The following is a 24097-nucleotide window of genomic DNA, read 5'->3' as shown; positions in this document are numbered from 1 at the left end:
TCAATTTCATTTTTCTAGAAGTACCTCGAACAAAAAAAGTTTGCAGAACACTGTTCTAAATCACAAAACTTAGATAAATTATTGGTCTCGCGCGCGCGCTCGACTAGATACCGCGCTGTAGAGAAAACACAGATTCCCGAATGCGGCACCTCAATATTGTAGTGTGTGTAAAACAATGCACAAATATTGTTGTTGCGTAGATAATCGGGTTGCCAGATACGTGACTGGTGCCCAATCAATGGGGAAAAATTAGTTGCTGTGGTCTTGTAATTTATTATTATTGTATAGTAAGTGCTGATTTTGCAATCACCAGATAAACTTTCCATTGGAATAAAGTCCATTCGAAAAGAATGCGATAAAATAACAACGTTGTTTAGGTCAACGAAATATAATGGGTACAATATTGATGAGAAAACAATACAAAAACAATGGTAGGAAGTTTAACGAAAGTTAAGAATGAGTCATAAAAAAGCAAATGTTAAATTTGTTTTCTCATTTGTAACTGTATTGTGTTCTTGCATAAAAAATATAAACTGTATTTAAGATTTTTATTATAATATGATACTCATAATTCATATTTATTAATACACATTCATGATCCAGGAACTTTGAAAACTTTTTGTTCCGTTGGCGGGATTCGAGCCAGCTACCCTAGCTAGAGATTTTAATGCGCTCATCCACTCATCCACTATGTATATATAAAAAAATAAGATATAATAAATAAATAAATAAAAATCACAATCTCAGAAAAATTTGGGAATTTTTAGTTTATGGTAATTGGCAACACTGAACATCAAGCGGTACTCCGATCCGAATTTTCAGGTTTATATTATTTTTCTGTGTTTATGACGATTTCTATAATATTTACTGATGGTATGTGATGCCAGTACCTTTCTTGTTTCTTGTAGTGTTATTATTGCATAGTCTCGAAAATTATCGACACATCTACCTCACCCGAAGCTTGCGGCGCGACTGGCGCGGTTACGCCCGATGAGGCGTATTATTTGTTGCCGCATTTTTCAAGTACTCCGACGGTATCTAGTCGTAGCGCGAGCGCGAGACCAATCATTCATCTAAGTCACAAAATGTGGATGTTTATTTGGATGCGAATTGAGGCATCAAACTTTATATAAAATATCAAAATTTATATGAAATTCTCTGCCTCGTTATTTGTTTTTATAGTATTACTGATGAATTTTATAAATATTAACGAATATAACACAAAATATTATAATCATTTATTAATTAAAACTTGGCGTTATCTAGGAAGTTCTTGGCGCGCTGTCTGACGGCCTGCACGTGCTCCTCGTCGCCATTTCTCTCCTCCACCTCTATCCACTTCTTGTACAGAACCTTCATCTTCCGAGCGGGTAGCTGCAACGACGTCAGCCGGTCCAACACTTGCCTGCAATGAATAAAATATTACGTTTTTATTCCAACCTATTATAGGCCAGTGTCCGATGTCAGTAAAGATTTTATTAATGTCAAATAAAAAAGTACCATGCTAGTACGTTATGATTATTATAGCAATATAATCCTCAGTCATGACCATAAAGTTAATATACCGTACCGTACACAAGCATGATTGAACATGATTTTTATGAGATTAAATTGTCAACGTGCGGCACGTGCCGACTGGACGTCAAAAAAAGACTGCTGCTGTCATGTATCACACGTCTCTTTTTACCACGCAGTGTTACTGATAGTGACATCTCGCTTGCTCAGGCCTTTGTTTCTCTATTCCGCTAGGTAGGTATATTAACTTTATGGTCATGACTCATGATACGACCATGAAACACGTATGCACTAAATCACTATACATTGACGCTACTTATCCTTTTTAGTCGCCTACAAAATTAAATAAAAAAGCAGGCATGAAAAAATCAAAAACAACAAAATATTGTGTTATGTTCAAGAAATTGCACGTTCACCGCAATCGCCCTATACGAGTCACCATCATCACCTGGCCTGGTCCAGCTGTCGGCCCTTAATCAGCATGTCGACGTACGCGGCGGCGACGTCGACGCGCGCCGGGTACACCGCCAGCACCTGCTCGCACAACGCCTCCGCCCGCTCGAACGCGCCCGCCGCCCGCTCCAGCTTAGCGAACGACATAAGCAGCGATACGTCTGGAATTAATGATAAATATTAAGTTACTAGAAAAACAAGTTTTTCAAGATTTTTTCAAGAAGTCTAAAGGCTTCCACAGTAGCGCGACACGACACGACGCGACACTAATTCTTTTTCATAGAACTGACCTTTGTAAAACTTTCTATGGGAGTGAAATATCGCATCGTGTCTACTAAACTAAGTATTTTGGTCGCGCCAAATTACTTAGGTCCGCCATCTATCTAGGAATTAACTTCCCGGATAGTACTTACAAGTACTTACACTGTTAAAACTTACTTTAATTGTTAAATTACACAACAATTTACGACATAAATCTTCACTAATAACGGATTTTAAAAATAAAAACAACCTATAATCTGCAATACTTGTGTTTATGGTAAATAATAAAATTCTTTTTTTGAAAAAAAAGCAGCATACTCATTACTCACGTTCTTTTTTATCCAATGAGGCGATGCCCTTCTGCATGACCTGCCGCGCTTTGTCAAGCAGGCCGGCGCGGTAGCAGGCGGCGCCGGCGGTGGTGTACGCCTCTACCGACCCTCGGTACCTCCTCATCATCAGCTCCGTCAGCGCACTCAGCTCCTGGGTCTTGCCCGTGTCCACGAGAATCTCTAGGAGCTTCGAGTGTATGGAGTATGTGTCGTTCATTTGCAGCGCCTCCTCGAGAGTCTTCTGTTGAGATTCCTGTGAAATAAAGATCGGTTGATATGCGACCTATTCGTCTTCTTCTGAGCAAGATATTTGTCACTGGAATGTGTGGATAAAATAAATAATAATCCTCTCGCGCTAGTTTAGCTGGAAAAATCTATACATAAAATTAAAGAATTACTGTGTTAAGTACTGATCAAACGAAGAAGCTAGGAGAGGTACAGCCGTGTCATTTATCTTAGATCGCTGTAGAAGTTTTACTATTAAGAGCCTGCTGCCGAAAATTTCAAAGCACGCTAAGCCCTGCCTACGCTATCCTCCAATCGTGATATAATGATTCCATGAATCGTGCTCCTGAGCAATGAGATTTACGCTGCAGCTAATAGTGACAGGTGCGGTCCGAAGGGGGGGTCACAGGGGACATGACCCCCCCCCCCCCCAATCTAAGGTAAAATTGAAAAATCTCAAAATCTTGCCAAAGAATAAAAGGAAATTTCTAGCTATCTCCTAATCACCACTTCACCCGACCTTAGACAGCTGCTGTGAACCCAGAACCGTCCGAGGGCGCAGATAAAAAAAAAATAGTGTCGTGACTACTGAGTGACCCCCCCCCCCCAAATTTCAGGCTGCGACCGCGCCTGAATAGTGAACAATATCGCGTAACATCGGTTCCCGCATTATAGCACGAAAGTAAAGGTCGTAAGTCCCAAAACTGTTTTTGATGATTTTAAAAATGAAATGCAATACTAATATTTCCTTTTGCCGTTATTTTATAAAGTGTGTGATTGTAGTAGTGCAAGTTATTTAATGACACTAACTCAATAAGTGTAACAGATATTTGTTGAAAAGCCCAGAAAGATTCATAATTTTGAAAAGTATAACTATCAAGTCAAAATAAGTGAATCGTGTTTTTCGTTGAGCAAATATCAGATAAATATATATGATTAAATAAATCTTAATTTCATTTAAGTCAATCGTCTTTCGGGGTCGTAATACTTATTAGAGTTATTAGAAAACACGGCAAAATTTGGCAGCCCGCTCTTAAGGTGAGACCGCACAACGCGACACGTCGTATCGCTGTGCAATCTCGCCTTTAACTAAGAGATTTTGTATTTTTGATATGTCGCGTCGCGTCGCATATAAATATATTTTGTATATTTGTATTTTTGGTATACGCATAAAACGAAGCACGCAAAATTTCGAGCTTTGAAATTGTTCCGTCATGTAAATCCTGCCTCTATCACTTGAATAACATGTGTATGAACTATGAAGTTACCTTAGTACCGAAGCGGTGCTCGAGGTTGAGGAGCGCGAGCCACACGTTGCGGCGCTCCGCCTCCTCGCGGAAGTTAATGGTCGTCAGCGCCTTGCGCGCCACGCCCCGCGCCTTCTCGATCTCTGTCGCCTGCACAGATAAAGAAAATATTGTTAGTTATAATAGTGTACAGAGATGACTTGCACTTGGATTGAAAGTGGGAACCAGCAAACTCAATATTACAGCTTTTTAATGCCTGAAAACTTTAGCTATAATATAGTGAAATTAAATGAATTACGGATGTTTTGATTGTATGAAATTCTAAGTAGGTCATAAAAGAACTCTTTTGAAACGTATATGTCGCAGCCAACTGGTTTAAGTAGCCGTTCAATCAAACAGCTAGCCCTTTGACTGAATAACTAGCTATTTGATTAAATGGCTTTTTTAACCAGTCGCCTGCGACATACACATGAGGTCAAAGAGTTATTTTGTTTGTGGCGATACCCACAATTAGCTTCTTATGTCAATGATCGCATTATCGAAGTTTCGGAGAACGGCAAGATATTATACAACGTCTGAAATGACGTCAGTGGGCTTCGGGCTGACCGAGCATGCTATCTCGCTCGATCAGAAAATCTTCCTTTTCGGCCCTCACTCACATCGTCAAAAGGATGATGGTTGTATACCTGCAAGTGGAAGGCCATGTAAGCGATCCACAGCTGGCTGGAGTTTGGCGCGGCGAGCAGTGCGCGCTGGAACTGGTCGACGGAGCGCGGCGCGTCGTTGTCTATGGCTCGCTGCTCCATCTCCCGCACGCGCTGCTCCTCCGCCCGCGCCTTCGCCAGCTTCTCAGCTGGGGACAACTTCTTGCGCTTCTTCTTTGGCTTGTCTTCCTCCTAATTATTATAAACATTCACAAGGCGTTAGGTACGAGTTACGACACTATTAGAGGATATTAAAGTTTAAGTAACAGAGTTTCACTTCTTTTAGCAATCCTAAGGATAGCCTATTCTGTTGCAAAGCATCTATAGTCAGGTCGAGAATCATATAGAAATTCATGAGATAAATAATACATTCGTGTACGAGTAAGAAGAAAAATAGAAATAAGCATGGCTATCAGTACTATTTTATATTTCTCTATGAGCATGGCTTTGTTCATCCATGACATAATTAATCGGTGGAAATTTATTTCTTTTCAAATCTTCATGATGTAATTTCGTCATGAAGATTTAAAAAATATTTTCAAATTTTTCATTCAAACTGTAATGACATTTGACAATAATACTTTTATATAATCATGCTCTAATAAAATACCTACATATTAGTTTGTTTTACAAAAGCCAAAAAGTAGGAACTTACCTCGTCTTCACTACTGCTGGATTCCTCTTCTTTATTATTGACGGAACTCGTATTTGTGTTCTCCGACCAAAACTCCTTTATACTGGGTACACGAAGAACAGGCTGTAAGCTATCTAGAACCATTACTTCTTCAGTTTTCGAATCCTTATCTTCTTTTTCCTCTCCATCTTCAACCTGAAAAGAGATGGGTTTGAAATAAAACCAGTAGTTGCTCGATGAGACTTTATTTAGTTTAGTTACACAATGTACAACATAGCATCATGACAAGTACTGAATTACTTATTTCTTTTCTTACGAACCTTTTTCTCTTTTTTGTTCACTTTTTCCTCTTTTAATTTACTTTTTTTCGGCGCTACACTTTCTTCATCTTTATCACTTTCAGACGTTCTCAAAGATTTCCTCTTCTTGGGATCAGTGCTAAATTCTATATTTAAATCTTGAAGCTTTTTTTCGCCCTCAGTTAACGCTTCTTTTAATTTTGTCACACGCTCTTGTAAAACAATTTTTTCTAAATTCATAGCTGTATGATACTTTTTGTTTTTAGGATTCAGGCCTTTTTCTTCTACGGCGGCTATTTTCTTTACGACTATGCCAAGTCGGCGCTTCCTAGCTTTTACAGCTTTGATTAATGATACAACTCTTTTCTTAATATTTTTTTCTGTGGTACAATCGGAGAAGTCCATCAGATTTAAGTCTTCGGGCGCTAATATTTCTTGTTCCTCTTGTACGTCAGTTTCAATAGCGTCACTGTCTTCTGTATTTTTCTTTTTACTATCATTATCGTTACTTTCTTTTTTGCCTTTCTTCTTTTTTTTCTTTGAAACTGCATCTTGTTGGGTATTCTCATCTGATTCGTCATCATTTTGTACTTTATCTTTTTTACCTTTGTTATCCGCTTTCCTATCGTTTTTCTTTCTCTTTTTACTTAAACTGTCATCCTCATCTTCACTATCTTTGTCACTGTCTGACTCGACTTCTTCTACTTTAGGTTTCTTGAACTTATTCTGTTGTGTGCCATCACTTTTTCTCTTTGTTTTTCTGTTTACCTGAAATTTAAAAACATAGAAAGTCATACAATTTTAAACATATTTTATATTAAAAAAAAACTTATTTATGTTTTGTAAAGTGGAAAGAGAATTTTCCTGAGCATGGCTGACATTTATGATATTATTACAGGCATTATAAATCCATACTTCCATAGTAATATTATAAATACGAAAGTGTGTCTGTCTGTCTGTTACCTCTTCACGCTCAAACCGCTGAACCGATTTTGCTGAAATTTGGCATGGAGATACTTTGAGTCTCGGAAAAGGACATAGGATCCTTTTTATCCCGGAAAAATGTACGGTCATCTCAGGAACTACTGGTCCGATTTGAAAAATTCTTTCAGTGTTAGATAGCCTATTGTTTGAGGAAAGCTACAAGCTATATTTGATCACGCTAAAACTAATAGGAGCGAAGAAATAGTGGAAAATGTGAAAAAACAGAGGAAATTATATGAAAGGACTTATTTGAACGCGCTAATCTCAGGAACTACTGGTCCGATTTTAAAAAAATCTATATTTTATTATTCTACGACTAATAGGAGCGAAGAAATAGAGGAAAATGTGGAAAAAACGGGGGAAATTATATGAAATTGCTTATTATCTTAAGATTCTTAAGAACTACTGTTGAAATTTTTGTTATTTGGCAAACATGAAGAATAGACCGTACATAGAAAAATGTACGGTCGCGTGAAATTCCTAAATTACGCAAGCGAAGCCGCGCGGTTCATTTTTTTATGAAATAAGGGGGCAAACGAGCAAACGGGTCACCTGATGGAAAGCAACTTCCGTCGCCCATGGACACTCACAGCATCAGAAGAGCTGCAGGTGTGTTGCCGGCCTTTTAATAGGGTAATAGGGGAGGGTAGGGATGGGAAGGGAAGGGAATAGGCTCCCCTATTAGGTAGGGAAGGAAATAGGGTAGGGGATTGGGCCTCCGGTAAACTCACTCACTCGGCGAAACACAGCGCAAGCGCTGTTTCACGCCGGTTTTCTGTGAGAACGCGGTATTTCTCCGGTAGAGCCAGCCCATTCGTGCCGAAGCATGGCTCTCCCACGTAATCTATATAATATAATAAAATCGTAGGAAAGTCAATGCGGTACATTGAATATTTTTGTACAATAAATAATACTTGGGACGTGATCTACTATACTAACGCGGACGAAGTCGCGGGCAACAGCAAGTCATGAATAAAGGTGTTACTCACGGTGGGGTCGAAGGGCGCTGTGGTGAGGCTGGCAGACATTTTCTTCTCCTCTGGCTTCACGGTCAGTATCGTGCATTTTACCTGCAAATACAAGATATTAATACTGTCTTGATATTAATAAATGATTTGATTTGTCATATTAAATAGACGCCACTGATTGAAGGTTAACTTTCACCTATACTCTTAATTCTCTGGCCACTTACGTCCCTGGCGTAAGTGACCTAAAGAATTTAAAACGTTCAGAAGTTGTATGATACACAATCTAAAGCGGTACTCACAATCTGTCCAACATGGAAGGCGTCAGTGAGGCTGTCGACGGGCGCGGCGCTGACGAACACGCGCGGGACGTACGCCGCCACCTCGTTGAAGAACTTCACGATCAGGTAGTCGCGAATATGCTGACAAGTTCAGACATAGATTAGGTTAGAATATAAGAGATATATTACAATCAGGCACAGTCTGAGTCACATGACCTGCATTTGGAAAGTGTCGAGAGTTCAGGCAAGACCGGACTAAGCCGCAGTACGCGGCAGCGACGCTACGCGACTCAAAACGTCAGTTCCACGAAACGCGAGTGGCTCCACTGCAGCATGGTATCACTTAATGCGGTCTAACCTTAAGAGTTAGTAGTCTATTACAAAAAGTTTTGAAATCATCAGTCCTTCATCATAGATCTGGCAACATGTTTATGTATGTATGTCTCATCTAATTCATATCAACAAACACTGCATAGTGCATATGTTGCAGTCGACTGGTTAAAAAAGCCATTCAATCAAACAGCTAGCCCTTTGACTGAACAACGCCATTCAATCACACGGTTATACGTTGTTAAGTCGACTTGTTGACTGCAACGTTCACTACAACACTACAACGCTTAGCCATCTGGTTAGATAGTAAATTAACTAAGGCGACCATTAGTTTAGTGCTATTATTACACAAGCGTAATGATAACAAGCAGATTAATTGTATTCTAACTTATTTTGAACACAATTGCAATAAATATATTGGTGATGCATTTCATAACCCCGTAATTTCACCTCAAATATTAGTTAAAAAATTTGATTCACTCGTATGTGCCCCATAATTTCTGTCTCTTTCATAATATTTGTAACGTATATTTACGAGAAATATCTTAATACAACCACAAAACACCGGTTAGTTAACGTCATATTGTAAACAAAACGCACCTAGCGCCGCGGTGGTGAGCGCTGAACTAATTCAATCAAACGGCGGATTTGAATCAGCTGTAGTGTTGAACGTTTTGAGCGACTTAAATATTCAATTAAAAAGCTATACGAGTGATTGAATGGCGTTGTTCAGTCAAAGAGCTAGCTGTTTGATTGAACAGCTATTTAAACCAGTTGGCTGCGACACATACAGCTTATTTTAAGATAGTATATTATGCTATTTGTTACCTATGAACATATTCTCCTACGACCAAAACCAACTACTCACAACGATGACACCCGTGTACTGCTTGCCGACTTCTGCGTCGTGGTACGATGTGAGCGGCGTCAGCGCCGGGTCCAGCAGTGACGGCTTGAGCGTCAGCAGCGCGGTGTGACGCGCCTCGTCCACCTGCAGCACCCGAGCACTCACCGACTGACCCACCTGGCGATACAATTTTTGTTTTTATCTGACTGATTTATGGTATGTCTACACACAGAAAAAACATTCTTTTCTATAAAATTTCTGTATTCTACCACATTGAATATGTTAGATTCTTTTGCAGTCATTTTGGCAATAGTATCTTTTGCAGTCATTTTGGCAATAGTATCTTTTGCAGTCATTTTGGCAATAGTATCTTTTGCAGTCATTTTGGCAATAGTATCTTTTGCAATCATTTTGGCAATAGTATCTTTTGGAATATACTAAGTGTCATCATTACGACAAAAATTATTCTAAATAACCTCTCAACCCCAAATGTAACGCCATTTAAAGTCCTGAAGGCCAGGGACACTTACCTTGAACTTTTTCTTGGATTTGTTGGAGGTGGTCGCTTTCTTGGGGTCCACGAACACCCCCGACTCCGTCATATGCGCCAGAGGTACGATACCTTCAAATAAACCATATTTTATTGTTTTTTTTTAAATTAGGGTTTTCTATTAAAAATATTATTAATTACATAAGAACGGATTTGTTTAAATTATTACGGCAATGAAAATCGTGAGTGTACTCTGACGGCACTTCAGTAGAACTATTTATTCTTAGGCTATAATTAGCTATATTCATTGTGTAGCTTTACGTATCAGTGTGCTCGCTCAATAAAAATGGTACTCTCAGTTTTTTCCTTTCCCTTACAATGGGACCACCTTTGAAGAAATTATCCGCGTCCAAACATAAAACATGTCGTCGAATTGAGAAACCCCTCTACTTTTTTGAAGTCGGTTAAAAAGAAAAGAAGCAAAGATCCTCACCCTTCAATCGTCCGATATTAAGTTTAAGATGTTTGTCTTGGATCTCGGCGACAGTGGCGGGGACGATGTCGCCGGCGGCCAGCTGCGACAGACTGAAGTACGGCTCGTCGAGCACGGCGCGCTGGTCGCTCACGCTGTACAGCCGGTCCGCCAGGCTGTAGCCCAACACGCGCACGCGGTGCTTGCTGCCTGCGATGTATTGGGGTAATGAGAGCATGTTTGGAGAAAAGGTTAGATCGGACACCAAGTAAATCCGCATAATACAAGATAACGCTAATCACATTTATGTCAATTGCGACAGTTGCAATAGAAAAACATTGCACGCACTTACAGTTTGGCGTACGTACCAAAATTTCCGTGCAAGTCTGTTAAGTTGTGCGTATAATATGTAAGTACAGTGCTCCTAAAGTGATAATGCGCATAGAAGTTTTCGAAATTTTGCGGCAACGGTCGTATTTCCAGAGCGACGATAGACAATATTGCATTTTCTAATTGCATTGCGTTTAAGAAACATATTATATTAGTCAAAGTCGTCGTGATATCCCTGTAGCTTTTGTAACACGGTCATTATTCACGGTCATTCATGCGCATTATTAATTTTGGAGTACTGTATATAATTTTTGCGTATATAGTATATACTTGGAAAAAGTTACTACTACTACGTAACTCACACACGTACAAACGTTTAACATACTACTCACCAATGGGATACGACTTGGCGACGACGTCCTCGTCACTGAGGTCCTCGTGTACGCGCAGCCGCCGCAGACTGAGCAGCGCCAGACCGCCGCCGCCCAGGGACAGGTACACCGAGCGGTTCATTATCTTGATCACCTGTACATACATTTAATACGTTTTATAAGTTACATTAAATACGTTCAGTAGAATATTTTTTAAACTAAAACTTTAGATTTAAGCAATTTAACAATGTCTTATTTACTTTTAGCAAAAGTTAAGTTACTTACGAGTATTGGTCTACATAGAAAATAAATCTCAAGTTGTTGTTTACGTCCACGTGATTTTAAACGAAAGTGCTGTATAATATAATCAGGATATAATCTTACCTAAATTAAAACTTTGGTATATCTTTTAGCACATTTATACTGTGGCCGAGCCTCCTGTTTAAAATACGTAACCAATGTTTTAGATTGAACTTATTTTGCATTGATGCAAAGTATACCCAACAAAATAGTAATGATTAACAAACCGTTGCATCCTCAATGATATCACCATCAGCCAGCTTCTGCTCTTCGGCGAGGTCGGGGTAGGTGGAGTCGAACGCGCCGTGCATCGTCAGGAACGGAATGTTCTTCGGCGGCACACAGTATAGCAGGCGCGCGCGGATCTGGAGCAGAGTGGCAATATTTAAAATTAAATGTTTCCTCTATATATATACAGACGACCTCTGTGGCTCAGTAATTGGTGGGCTGTTGGTAGCTCAGGCCGGGGGTTCGAATCCCGCCGACGGAACAAAAAGTTTTAAAAAGTTCCTGGGTCATGGATGTGTAAGTGTGTCATATAATAAAAATCTTAAACATATGTATGTGTAGTATAAAAATATTTCCGTTATCTGGTACCCGTAACACAAGTCCTTCAGGTACTGACGTGGTGTGAAGCATACATAGATTTTTTTTTTAAATTAAACTGTTCAAAAGCAACATACTATCTACAGAGAACTTGATTCCTAGGCAGATGGCGGACCTAATCTGAGGTCAAACCCATCCGACAGATCGCAGCTAACATTGAATTGACATAAGCCGATCACATGACGTAGGTCCTTCAACTGCCTCGGAATCAATTTCCTCGATGGTACATATGTCGCAGCCGACTGGTTTAAATAGCCGTTCAATCAAACAGCTAGCCCTTTGACTGAACAACGCCAACGCAATCACACGTCCAGCTTTTATATTGAATATTTTAGTCGCTCAAAACGTTCAACACTAAATTGAAGTAGTTCAGCGCGCACCGCTGCGGCGCTAGGTGCGTTTTATTTACAATATGGCGTCAACTAGCAGGTGATTGTTGGTGTTTGTGGTTGTTTTTCGGAAAGAAAGTAGTTAATAAAAGTTACAAGTGTTATTAAAGAGACAAAAATTGTGGAGGCACATACGAGTGAATTAAAATTTCAACAAATATTCGAGGAGAAATTACGGGATTATGAAATGGATGGACGCAGCCTCCCCTGGAAGGGGGGTTCAACAAAAACAAACACAATCCAGAAAGTCCAAAAGTTGGTTAGGTTAGGTTAGAACTTAGACCACAACGAAGAGGGAGCCGAGCGAGCGCAGCGAGCGTGCTGCGGCGACCGTCGTCAAATAAAAGGGCCAAAACAAAAACAAACCAGTTGGCTAAGCGTCGTCTAGCTGTAGTGTTGATCGTTGTAGTCAACAAGTCGGCTAAACGACGTATAGCCGTGTGATTGAATGGCGTTGTTCAGTCAAAGGGCTAGCTGTTTGATTGAACGGCTATTTAAACCAGGCGGCTGCAACATATACATAATTCACGTATTTTCAAATACTGTTGTAGTAACAGTGTTTGAAATTGTGATGTTTTAACGTGTGAAATAAATAATTAAGATAGTTAAGCGGGAGCCTTACCTTTTGTCCAAGGCCAGGTTTCTTTCCCTTTATTGATTCTACATGGTGCCTTTGTATGTACGCAGTAACATCGTCCAAAATGCGGCCCTCTATACCATTGTCTAAGGGCTGAAACGAAGCACAAGATTTTATAAGTTGGTTCTAATGGTTATCATCAAAATGTAAGTACTTACAAAGACAAAAACGAGCCAAGCTTACATTAAAATATAAGCTTGGCTTGTTGTTGAAATCCTTTTTCGAAATTTTTAAATCCTGAAGGATTCCGTATATAGGATAATTGGGATTCCCTAAAGAGGTAAATTAGCACCTATTCAATATGCATATTTATGCTTATTCCTGAGTTAATCGTGGACATCGGTTAGTAAATAGAAAACATAATGTTTTCAAAAAATCAGCAGAGACTCAAACTGGAGCAAATTAGTATTTAGTCTCATGGGGCTGCAATTTTTTGTAAGTAAAGTAGATAGAAATAGTTGCTACCTTATCGACAGTGAACTCTATCTGCGTCCCCGGCAGCAGCCCCCCTGGGGCGGGGTGTCGCTGCACCGCGCGCTGCATGCTGCCCAGCTCGCCGCTCACCGTCACCACCGCGCTGTCCGGCGAAACAGACTTCACCACGCACCAGCACACGCCGCCCGTTACTAAAATGATGGAGTCAAACATCTATAGGCGCGTTGAAAGTGTTTCAAGCCACAATTTTGTTTTTTTTTATATATAAGGGGGCAAACGAGCAAACGGGTCACCTGATGGAAACCAACTTCCGTCACCCATGGACACGCGCAACATCAGAAGAGCTGCAGATGCATGCGTTTTAAGAGAGAGTAAGGTAATAGGGGAGGAGGGGAGGGTAGGGAAGGGAATAGAGTAGTAGGGCCTCCGGTAAACTCATTCACTTGCCGAAACATTTGCCGTAGTATTTCTCCGGTCGAGCCGACCCATTCGTGCCGAAGCATGGTTCTCCGACGGTATATGATATAATAAGCAATGACATGTTATTTCTTTCATATTATGTACTCTACCCACATCACTTTTTAAGCTATTGCAAAGCTTTTATCGCGGGCTAGGTGCGCGGCGCTCAAAATCAATAAAAAAAATAAATCTAACTCCCCCAGCTCCCCACTCCGACCGGCACAGCAATGCGGCGTTGAAAATTGTGCATCGTCTAACGTAGTTTCAGTTTGGCAAACTTCGGCACGGTGTTTGTGTGCGTGCGACTAAACGTATCGTGTAGACTAGTTATTGCTAAGTTATATGCACTTTATTAAAATCTCACTTGATATTATTTAATATGACGGAGTCAGCGCGCCACTGGGTATCAGATCCCACTTCTGATGACGGAGTCAGCGCGCCACTGGGTATCAGATCCCACTTCTGATGACGGAGTCAGAGATGGCGGATCCGTATTCTCGTCGTGATCGACAGCAGGAAAATCAGAATTCATTTTGAAAATAACAAACCCCAACACTTGTTTTAACACTGATTTATTATTTAGTGCACAAATCACTTTAATATAATTAAACTATGCGTACCGACAGTTTCGGAGCAAAGTAGTGTTCACTTCTCGACGGTTACGATAATTCTGCTCAAACAAAATGAGAAGTCTCACCACTCCCACTCCGACTCTGTCCACATGCCGCCACCACCACAAGATGTGACGTCACGGTGCTCGCTTAAACTTCCTTCCAGTGAATATTAAAATTAATTTAATTAACACCCGGAAGTCAAATCAAATAAGAATTAACATTCGCTAAAATTAATTAAAAATTCCTTCCGGTTCTTAAATTAAATCTAAGGCCTAAAAATAACAAATTATCTACGACAAATATATTAGTTTTTTTTTTTTATTTTACTTACATAGTTCTAGTTCAGGGTTAGCAGAATCCTTGGGCAAGAAGACCTTGGCGTTAGGTATACCGATGTCCATGATGTACCCGTGGTCTTCTACTGATGACACTGCAGCTTGCAACACCATACCTACAAATACAATACGAAAATTGGTTCAAATTGTTAATGCAAAAAGGCTGACTACCTAAGTAGTATTAACAAATTCGACACAGATTTGACAACAGGGAAGAACATAAGCGACTTATTATTGCAACAATTGCTGGGTATGGTTATTGCGGAGTTTCTCTTGAAGTGCATAATTGCTTTTTTAGGGTTCCATACCCAAAGGTTAAAAACGGGACATTGTCTGTCCGTCTGTCTGTATGTCTCCAGGCTATAACTCAAGAACAGTTATAGCCAGAGAGTTGAAATTTTCACAAATTGTGTAGATATATATATATATATATATATATATATATATATATATATTTATATACATATATATATATATATTTATATACATATATATATATTTTTTTTTAATTTATTTATACTTTTTGCACAATATACAATGGCGGACTTAATGCCATATGGCATTTTCTACCAGTCAACCATTGGGTGGTAGCAGAGACAAAACTAAAAGACACAGGTGCTTCCTGTTTGGAGAAAATAATCGATGTTCAAGAAATAAATAATGTAAATATATAAACAATAAATACAATCTGTTGCCTGTTGCCGCTATAACAACAAATACTAAAAACAAAATAAAATTAATATTTAAGGGGGGCTCCCATACAACAAACTTAATTTTTTTGGCTTTTTTGCTCTATATCAATAATAGCAATAGGTAGGTACTTGAAATTTTCACACAATCCTTAGTTTTATGTGTACTTTAATATTTAATAATAATATTAATATTAAATAAAAAATTAAGAGTAGCTACCATACAAAAAATACAAATTTTAGCCTAATTATGCTCTATAATGGTACGGAACCCTTCATTTCTATTCAATAACCTTTCTTTAGATCCGTTAGTAATCTGCCAGTGTTGATGTGTTGGGGCATCAGGGACAGCATCAGATGGTTGTCCGTCACCTCCAAGACCTTAACTACCACATACTGGCCCGCAAGGAACATCTTCTTCAGATCACTCACCTCCTCTACCTGAATAAAAATAACTATAAGTAAATTCATAATAATGTTAATGCAAATGTGTGTCTGTCTGTCTATCTGTTTCCTTTTACACATTCAATTTCATCAAAATTTCTTTGTAAGCATTTTGTGTAAAGACACTTTGAGTCCCGGGAAAAGACAGTTAAAATGTCTGGTTTCAACACAGCACAAGTGAAGTCATATCGAAAAAAAAAAAAAATGAAAGAACAATTTCTATTAATTGAAAGTAGTTTGCTGTATGTGTGAGATTGCATAATCTGCTTAAACACTTATATATATTTTTATCTCTAGATTTAAAAAACCTTGTTGCATCCTAAATAATTTTAAATCAAAGTAATCTTACTTGATCATTAACATAGGCCTCCAGCTGCTTATTGTAGGCCTCACTGATGTGGCAGGCCATCACGAAGCCCAGCATCCTACACGGCAGCGATACACTCAGCTTGGTCTCCAGCACCTCACGCACACGACCCAACATCAGCAGACCCTCTCTTACCACCTGGATTACAATAAGGGCATCAATGATGTAAGATATTTTTAAAAGATTAAAGGAGAAATTTGCTTTTTGTCTAGGTATTTATCATTTAAGGATGTATATAACATTTACAAATTCAAATATTTTGTCCTAAATTCGAAATATGTAGTAGAATAAAACATCCTGCATCAATTGATACCAAAAAATCAATACCTTACCAACAAGTTAAGTGAAATAATTCATTTTAAAATTTCCATGTATCATACGTAAACGTGCCAGAAGTGTTACAATTTTTGAGAATTCGTCAGAATTGGGAACTTTGTAACAAACAGAAACTTCTAAAAAACTGCTATCAGTTTCTTTGTATGATTTGCAATTTTTTAAGCCCAAATAAAGTGGGGTTACCGGTAATTCTGGTTAAATATTTCAAATTGAAATTGATAAAAACTTTCTTTCGAAAACTAATGGCGATAGAGATGTTTCTGTTATTTTCAATGCGCATGTGCAGCTTTCGCGCATGTACAATAATAGAAATTAAATCAACTTCTGTCAAATTTTGGTGCACGTCACTAACATTGACACTAGTTTTTAACTTTGCGCATGCGAAACGAACATTGCCATGAAGACCATTATGTTTATAATTTAATAGCGGTGGTCAAATTACATCTCATTTTTTAAAAATAATTATTAAATATCGAATAATTCCTTAAAAATCTATTATAAATAATCATTATAATTAATAATAAGTGTCTGGGTGTCCAATTTTTTACATACTTAGTACTTTCATAATTTAATTGGATGTACTACGACATTTGACCTTATATACATCCTTAATATGATTTTTGTTTTAATGTCAAGTTTGAGTATCCTGCTAAGAGCCCTTTCTTTTTTTATGCAAATCAAGACAACCTTTGTTTGTCTATGGAAATATAAAAACCAATGATGTAACAATGGTAGCCTGGTAACATGGCAGAATTGTCAAGTTGTAACTTTATTTACCTTATAATTGAGCCAGATTCCACAACTTTTATATGAGTGATCCACTTCAGGAGTTATTTCATCTGACAGGTAACCATCGTCATTCTCAGTCTTCTTGGGTTTTTTCTTTTTACCTTCCTCTTGGGTTATTCCTCCAAGAAACTAAACAATAACAAAAAATCTTACCTCATGATTTATATTACAATGTTAGCTACACAATACGATATTTTGTATGAAAGATGTAGCAGGGTATAATATAATACTATACGAGGAGGCTGAGTAAAAGATTGAAACTAAAAATAATATATTGTGCATTTTATTACTTACATTTGAACTTTGTTTGAAGCGCACTGATGTTGGTTTCTTCCCCCCACGAGGGAAGTAATCTTCATTGTCCCCCATTATAAATATTAGCACTTATTCTAAGTCTAGAAGTTCAAAACAAAAAAATGCTGTTTTTAATTTAAAGTATTCAAAGGCACATAAACAGATAAAATCTTATAATCTAGCCTTAATTTAATAATGCATATTATGAACCGACTTACCAAGTATCTCTTACAATATTTTTTTATCAAATTACTAAAATGTAAATAATGTAAATAAGTATTTTCACGTGTGCTAACCTCCAAATGGCAAATTGTGACAACTGACAACTGATGACTGATGAGTGATGTGACAAATGACAGCTGTCGCAAATTTTAATTCTTATTATGGCACTTCGGCTATATAACCATGGCCAGTGTCGAGTATAATAATGGCGAGAAAACAATATTCTTTCATCTATAATACAATTTTCATCATTGTTTTTCTAAATCGTCAGGTCGGTCAGGTCTAAAGTCTAGTCAATGTCTAAGTATAAATTCAATACAGTTAAGAAGTCAAGTCGGTCGATTCAGTAAAGAGGTAAACGCTTTACTGAAACTTTCGATAGAATTTTGGAGGAAACACAAAATAGCACGTTTCTGGATATTGCATCAATTTCCTACACTTGTGCATGATAAAGAATGTGTAATGGTTAATATGCTACCTATTGGTAGTTACACATTAAAAACCCAGTTAACACTATTTTAGGAAAATAATACAAAACATTCCCGGCAAAACTCTCAGCTGTCGCATTTTCGGCATCTAGAGCCTAGTGCCTGTTCTACTACCTACTAGAATAGTGCCACTGACCTCTATAATACACTGGACAGGCTATGCCGTACAAAATGACAGCTATTATATTACAACCGCCATTTGCAAAATAGTAGTTCCCAGTACACTCACTACTGCTTTCACATAGCAATCAGCGCCAATATGGCGACTTTCAAATAGGAATATTTTATTGATAGCGATCGCCTGTCTAGTGTATTATAGATATAGGGGTCATTGAATAGTGCCTACTGCCTAGAGCACAGAACAATAAAAATTCCTGTGCGTCAAGGTGCGTGTAGAAAATAAAAACTATATAATGTCAATGTCTATCAGCTGTCACTGTCAGTGTCAAGTGTGACATTGTCAGTGTTGCTAGATCAGGGGATTTCCCCCTAGATTTAGGGGGGTTTCGACCAAGTTAGGGGCAAAATAGGGGAAAAAATATTTAGGGGATTTTTTAGTTAGTTAGTTAGGGGAACACGTCAAATACAGTTTTTCGCCAAATATCACGTTCCTAATATTTTTTTACCATCTTTTAATTACTTGAGCGCCACAACAACTAATCGAGGTCGAGATTCGAGATGTTGAAAAGATGAATATGGTTCGACAAGGCTTTAAATGAATATGTCAATGATGTCAATGAGCGGAGCTGCTGGTAAAGCAAGAACTGTCAAAAATGACGCTTTTGTATGATAGAAGCGTTAGTTCCTTTTTTCACCACGTTCATATAAAGCCTTGTCGAGCTGTAATAAAGTTTAGCAATATATTTTTATTGAATATTAAAAGAAAATGTAATCTAGGGGATTTCTAGTGGGAAATCAAATTTGTTCAGGGGTACGGCGCCGAGACCATCTGGCAACACTGGACATTGTGTGTCTGCAAATTAAAATATTTATTTTTTGTAATTATTCAATTTCAAGTTTCAACGCTAGACGCTTCGAATTGTATAAATGTAGCGGCAAATTGAATTTTAATATTTATAACAAACTTTATAGAAAAAAACTCACCTAAAATAATTCCATAGTTCAACCCTTCTAAGATTTTCGGTGAGCTAACAACACATACAATAACGTTGATAAATGAGTATTATTTAAGATTTAATCTAATCAATCGTGATAAATCGAAAGCTAGTGTTTGTAGAGTTAACTCTTTCAATTGGTAGTAAGTGCTTGTAATAACAGTGTCGTCTTTCCAGCAGCTATGAATAAAATCGTGATATTCGGTGCCACCGGCGTCACCGGTCTATGTGCAGTGCAAGCTGCACTCGCTAAAGGTAATTTTTACTCCTATACTTCCTATACGGTACCTACTTAATAATAAAGAGTAAAGGTTACTTTGTCTGCATTGGTTGGCTTTGGAAGTTGGCACTTTTACCGTGGGAAAATGTCTGGTTTCTGTGGGTTTTCCATCGAGCACACGAAGTCGTGAATAAAAATCAAATTAAAAAATATATAGTTATAACAGCGGCTGCAATTAGAGCTGACTTGGTATACTTGTTAGAACAAAATATTAAAAAAGTAATATTGTAATTGCTATGACTATGACTAGCAGTTATGTAAATTTTCATAATAAATTAGGCTATAAATATGTGCATTTATAAGAAAAGAACAAAGCTTTATTTTTTACCGTCTTTTTCAGTTTAAAGACTATTTTGTTCCATGGTATTAAAGTTATTGGTACCTATCAAATAAAGCATAAACCATCAATTATTATAAACTGCTGTGATTGTACCAATTAGTGTTACTGTCGTTATTACCGTACTGGCTTTGAAACATAAGCAAAAAGTGTGTTATTATGAAAATGAAACTAGTTATGAGCTAAAACAACTTTGAAGTAACATTGAAATATGAAACAAACAACAAATTATAAAACCTAATGTCATGGTTAACTTACCAGTTCCACATTAGCTGAACTAAGTTTTTTTTAAATATTTAATTCATTTTATGGTTATGGCTAGTTATAAAAATATTTAATTCATTTTATGGTTATGGGAAGAACTGTCAAAAATGACGTTTTTGTATGAAAACAGCGCTAGTTCCCCCTCTCGCCACATTCATTTAATGCCTTGTCGAACTGTAACAATATTATGACTTAAATCTATTTACAACAGGAATTATAAAGAGTATTCAAGTAGCCTGTAAGAACCACCCTATTCCCAAGGTGTGTTGTCGTCTTCTCTGATTTTTTTAACAGCATATGTTGCAGAACTGAGCCTATCCGCCAGATTTGCAATATGCGGACTCCACTGTAATTTACTGTCTAAAGGTATACCTAGAAAAACAGTGGTGTCCACTAATTTCATTTTCTCATCATGAAATTAGTGGACATCACTGTTTTATTTAAATAGGAGAGTTTAAAAAACTATAAGTATTTGCAGAGCTAGGCTAATGTGCTCGGAAATCATTTTCGTAGTACATCATCACACAAAATTTTTGAAACTGGTAGTAGAATTTAATGAGAGTTTTTGGTAATTCATTTGCTACCAGATTGAGCTATGTAGCCGTAGGGTCTTTTGTGTCAAATTTTTAATTTTATATTGTTATGTAGCGGTACCTGGTGGCAAATGAAATACATATCAAAAACCCTCATTGTAATCGTTTTGTCGTAACTAGGCCTCGAAGTGCGCGCCTTCGTCCGGGACCCCTCGAAGCTGCCGGACGAGATCAAGTCCAAAGTCGAAGTGTTCAAAGGCGACGTCCTAGAGCCGGACTCGGTGAACTATGCCGTGGAGGGCACAGACGGGGTGGTCATTGCGCTCGGCACGAGTGGCAACCTGGACCCGACCTCAGATCTGTCGGAGGGAACAAGGAACATCCTGGACTCCATGAAGTCGAAGCGCGTCAACACCGTCGCGGCCTGCACGTCGGCCTTCCTCTTCTATGAGCCAGATAAGGTGCCTCCCAGGTTCATACCGATCACGAAAGACCACCAGAGGATGGCCGAAGCCATCAAGGAGACCGGCTTCAACTATGTGCTCGTGTACCCGCCGCACATTTCTGGTGAGTCACAAAGATTTTAGCGGGCTGGTAATATTTTGTTTGTTTGTCATAAACGAGATGTTACGAGCTACTCATTCATGCTCATTCATACGCGCGCACTTCACAATAAAATGTCTTGCATTGTAAAGTTGGCTATTATCTTCGAAAATGTATAAAACGCATGATTATTCCTATACGGCCTGAGTTTTCGGCGTACCTACCTTATGAGGTAAAAAGTGTTAAAAATACAAACTCGTTATATTATGATTATTATCTAAATGATATCCTTACCTTACATGATACATCCGAAAACAAAATAACAAATTCATCGTGACTCGTGAGTCGTGTGTCATATCATAACACTCATAACAGTTACAACTTACACTGGACGATGATATCACATGATATCTTCATAGGTGCGAATTGCTATAGATAACTTTGACTTGTGGTTCCATGTTATCTCGATGTATGATCTAAACGAACCCCAGAAAACGTTCTACGGAACTTGCTCGTGAGGCTTAATTATTGTCGTACTAACTTCGAAATCGACATCGAATGCTATGTTCGTGTTTCTCATTAAAACCAACATTTGCAACTCTACCCTAAGGGCCAGGCCACATTCAATGCGTTGCGGCGCTGCATCGAAAAATCTACGACGTCGCAGAACGCATCTGATGAAATTTTTGCGTTGTAACGACGCATCGCATTTCTGTGCGATGTTGTGTTTGCGACACGACGCCGCAACGCAGTGTTGTGGCCTGGCCCTACTTGCGCCAATTTGGGCATATATTAATATTTAAACCAGGGTTAAACAGTAACCCTAGAGTTGCGCAAGTGAGCCTCTCCGCTCTCCTTCAAGTTTATATATTATGGTATAAATTGTTCCAACAGATGACCCCAGCCGGGACATTATCGTGGAGGTGAACCCCGAGAAGTCCCCGGGCCGCTCCATCTCCAAGCACGACCTGGGCAAGTTCCTGGTGGACGCGCTCTCCGAGCCCAAATACTACAAGAAAGTGATAGGCCTCTGTAATGTGCCGCAGCAGTAGAGTTCAGTTGAGTAGTGAGCATGAGCCTGTAGACAGAGGAATCGTAAGCATCAAACGTCTTTACTGAAGCTTTCAAAATTTTCGATAGCATTACTATGTCTACAGAAACGCAAGAAACAAAGACAGCTAAATATTTATAGCGTTATCGAATGTATGATTCATTTATCTTTCGATATCGTTGCGAAAATTGAGTTTTTCATTGCTCTTCTTACCGGCCGCAAACATTGTAAGTTCTAACGTGCCACAGCATCAGGTATAGTGGCCGCAAACACGATCATTGAAAGTATAATATTTAATTTCTTAACCTAGGTTGCATAATGCATATACTTATAACGTTTTTATTTTGTACATTGGCCTATCGCTTTATGTCTCTTTCACTCAGTCATATAGCCTATGAGCAGCGCGAGTCGCGAGTCGCGACGCGTGTAAGAGTGAAAGGGATGGAGCAATGGGTCATACTTGTACAAAAATCTACGTAGCCCGCGACCACATTCTAATAATGGTGTTACAGAGCCGATGCTTGCCAAACTTCTCTTTTCAAGGGTGCGAAATAATAGGCTACTTGACCTATATTCAATTTCATTGAACAAATGCATATTTCTAGTAGAACTTGGTCTAGGAAACCGTATTTCACCCTTATCATCAAATAAAAGCTTATGATTGATAAATAAAGTCGATTTGAAAATATGATTTTATGAAAATAGGATTTGTACTGACGAAAACGCTTTTACGGTACTTCCGATTTGGATGTGACGTCATCAATCATCATACTCCTAATTTAATATCTTTTATTTATCGCGCTCGTTATATGTAAGTTTATTTGTACATAAATAATAAGAATAAGCCTAGAAAGATTTCTAAAATATATTTTCTTGAATAATTCAAATAAAACATCAGTTTTATATATTATCTCCATTTATTGTAGACGGGAAATGAAATGGCCAAAACTTTTATCCAAAAGTTTTCAACATTACAAATGATTTCTAATTTCTTATTTGATTATTTTATAATTTTTGGGCATTTATAAGACTCGTACATTTAGCACATAAAAAAATGTTCAATAAAAAGAGTTTAAAATACAAAACGTATGACGTCACACTATGGCGGACAGTATTTTCGGCGCCATATATAAGGCATATTTTTCAATCAACATTTTAATGGCTTTCTTCTGTGTAAAATATTAAAATATTAGTTTTTTTTTTGAAAATGAATGATTAAGAAGGGATTAGCACGAAGAAAAATATTAGGTCAAGTAGCCTATTAACGGCCGTGAAATTTGTCGTCAGCAACCACTGCCACTGCTAATCACTATGGGCTATGGCAATATTTCACTCAGAGTTACATGGCTCGCCTAATGAGCATACTACACGATCTTTATCAAAATGTTTTAAGATTTTCTCAATAATTTATATACAATGTTACATGAAGTATTTTTGCAATATATTCTAGTATTCTTGAGTTTATTTACCAGTTGGAATAGTTTATTCTTTATGCAATAGCCATTAAGGTTACGTAAAGTTGTCCGGCTGTCCGCATTTACAAGTGCATTAGTTGGTTAAGGTACCTCAATAATGTATGCCTTCGTATTTCTATTTTGTACATAGACGATTAAAATATTTTAAATAATAACAACTTTGTTTAATATGTGTTTTATTTCGCCTGTTAATTTTTCTGAGGAAAGATTTGAAAATCGATATAAATTAAACACTATACAAATAAAAAAACTGGCTTGCTTATTAGCTCAGTTATTGTGCTCCATAGAATCCACTCCAATTGTCTCCAAATGTATGGCTCAGCCCAGAAAGTCCTCTTTTTCTAAGCTGTATGTA

At 38.0% G+C, this 24097-nt stretch overlaps 2 protein-coding genes across 3 annotated transcripts; one reads left to right on the top strand and one right to left on the bottom strand.

Moving 5' to 3' along the window:
* Positions 1 to 1218: 1218 nt before the first annotated feature.
* Positions 1219 to 17743, bottom strand: LOC121726637 (rRNA biogenesis protein rrp5). The gene is made up of 22 exons (XM_042114079.1): positions 17653 to 17743; positions 17435 to 17535; positions 17129 to 17269; positions 15998 to 16153; positions 15498 to 15645; positions 14512 to 14631; positions 13138 to 13298; positions 12658 to 12765; positions 11268 to 11405; positions 10762 to 10894; positions 10061 to 10249; positions 9608 to 9699; positions 9099 to 9254; positions 7922 to 8041; positions 7644 to 7724; positions 5692 to 6438; positions 5393 to 5566; positions 4720 to 4929; positions 4055 to 4183; positions 2559 to 2814; positions 1964 to 2129; positions 1219 to 1405 (listed from the first exon to the last, which is right to left on the bottom strand). The coding sequence occupies exons 2-22, from the start codon at positions 17507 to 17509 to the stop codon at positions 1246 to 1248; spliced, it is 3660 nt and encodes a 1219-aa protein (XP_041970013.1). The 5' UTR covers positions 17510 to 17535; positions 17653 to 17743; the 3' UTR covers positions 1219 to 1245.
* Positions 17744 to 19145: 1402 nt separating this feature from the next.
* On the top strand, positions 19146 to 22376 carry LOC121726639 (flavin reductase (NADPH)). 2 transcript variants are annotated; one of them, XM_042114081.1, is made up of 4 exons: positions 19146 to 19287; positions 19440 to 19514; positions 20854 to 21240; positions 22111 to 22376. In XM_042114081.1, exons 2-4 carry the CDS (start codon positions 19442 to 19444, stop codon positions 22266 to 22268), a joined length of 618 nt encoding a protein of 205 aa, XP_041970015.1. In that variant the 5' UTR covers positions 19146 to 19287; positions 19440 to 19441; the 3' UTR covers positions 22269 to 22376. The 2 variants fall into 2 exon arrangements, with proteins under 2 accessions (XP_041970015.1, XP_041970016.1); XM_042114082.1 differs by having other exon boundaries at positions 19437 to 19514.
* The last annotated feature ends 1721 nt before the right edge of the window (positions 22377 to 24097 follow it).

The sequence above is a fragment of the Aricia agestis genome, chromosome 4, assembly GCF_905147365.1.
Source record: "Aricia agestis chromosome 4, ilAriAges1.1, whole genome shotgun sequence".
In the NCBI taxonomy this organism is placed as follows: domain Eukaryota; kingdom Metazoa; phylum Arthropoda; class Insecta; order Lepidoptera; family Lycaenidae; genus Aricia; species Aricia agestis.
This window is presented reverse-complemented; position numbering and strand designations above follow the sequence as displayed.

What these genes read in the sequence shown, in the direction of transcription:
- LOC121726639 (XM_042114081.1), top strand. Translation starts at nt 19,442, where the DNA reads ATGAATAAAATCGTGATATTCGGTGCCACCGGCGTCACCGGTCTATGT. An exon ending in GCAAGCTGCACTCGCTAAAG is followed by an intron (nt 19,515 to 20,853) that starts GTAATTTTTACT and finishes TGTCGTAACTAG; the next exon opens with GCCTCGAAGTGCGCGCCTTC. An exon ending in GTACCCGCCGCACATTTCTG is followed by an intron (nt 21,241 to 22,110) that starts GTGAGTCACAAA and finishes TTGTTCCAACAG; the next exon opens with ATGACCCCAGCCGGGACATT.
- LOC121726637 (XM_042114079.1), bottom strand. Translation starts at nt 17,509, where the DNA reads ATGGGGGACAATGAAGATTACTTCCCTCGTGGGGGGAAGAAACCAACA. An exon ending in TAGAGTTCACTGTCGATAAG is followed by an intron (nt 12,766 to 13,137) that starts GTAGCAACTATT and finishes GCTTCGTTTCAG; the next exon opens with CCCTTAGACAATGGTATAGA. An exon ending in AACCTGGCCTTGGACAAAAG is followed by an intron (nt 11,406 to 12,657) that starts GTAAGGCTCCCG and finishes ACTCTGCTCCAG; the next exon opens with ATCCGCGCGCGCCTGCTATA.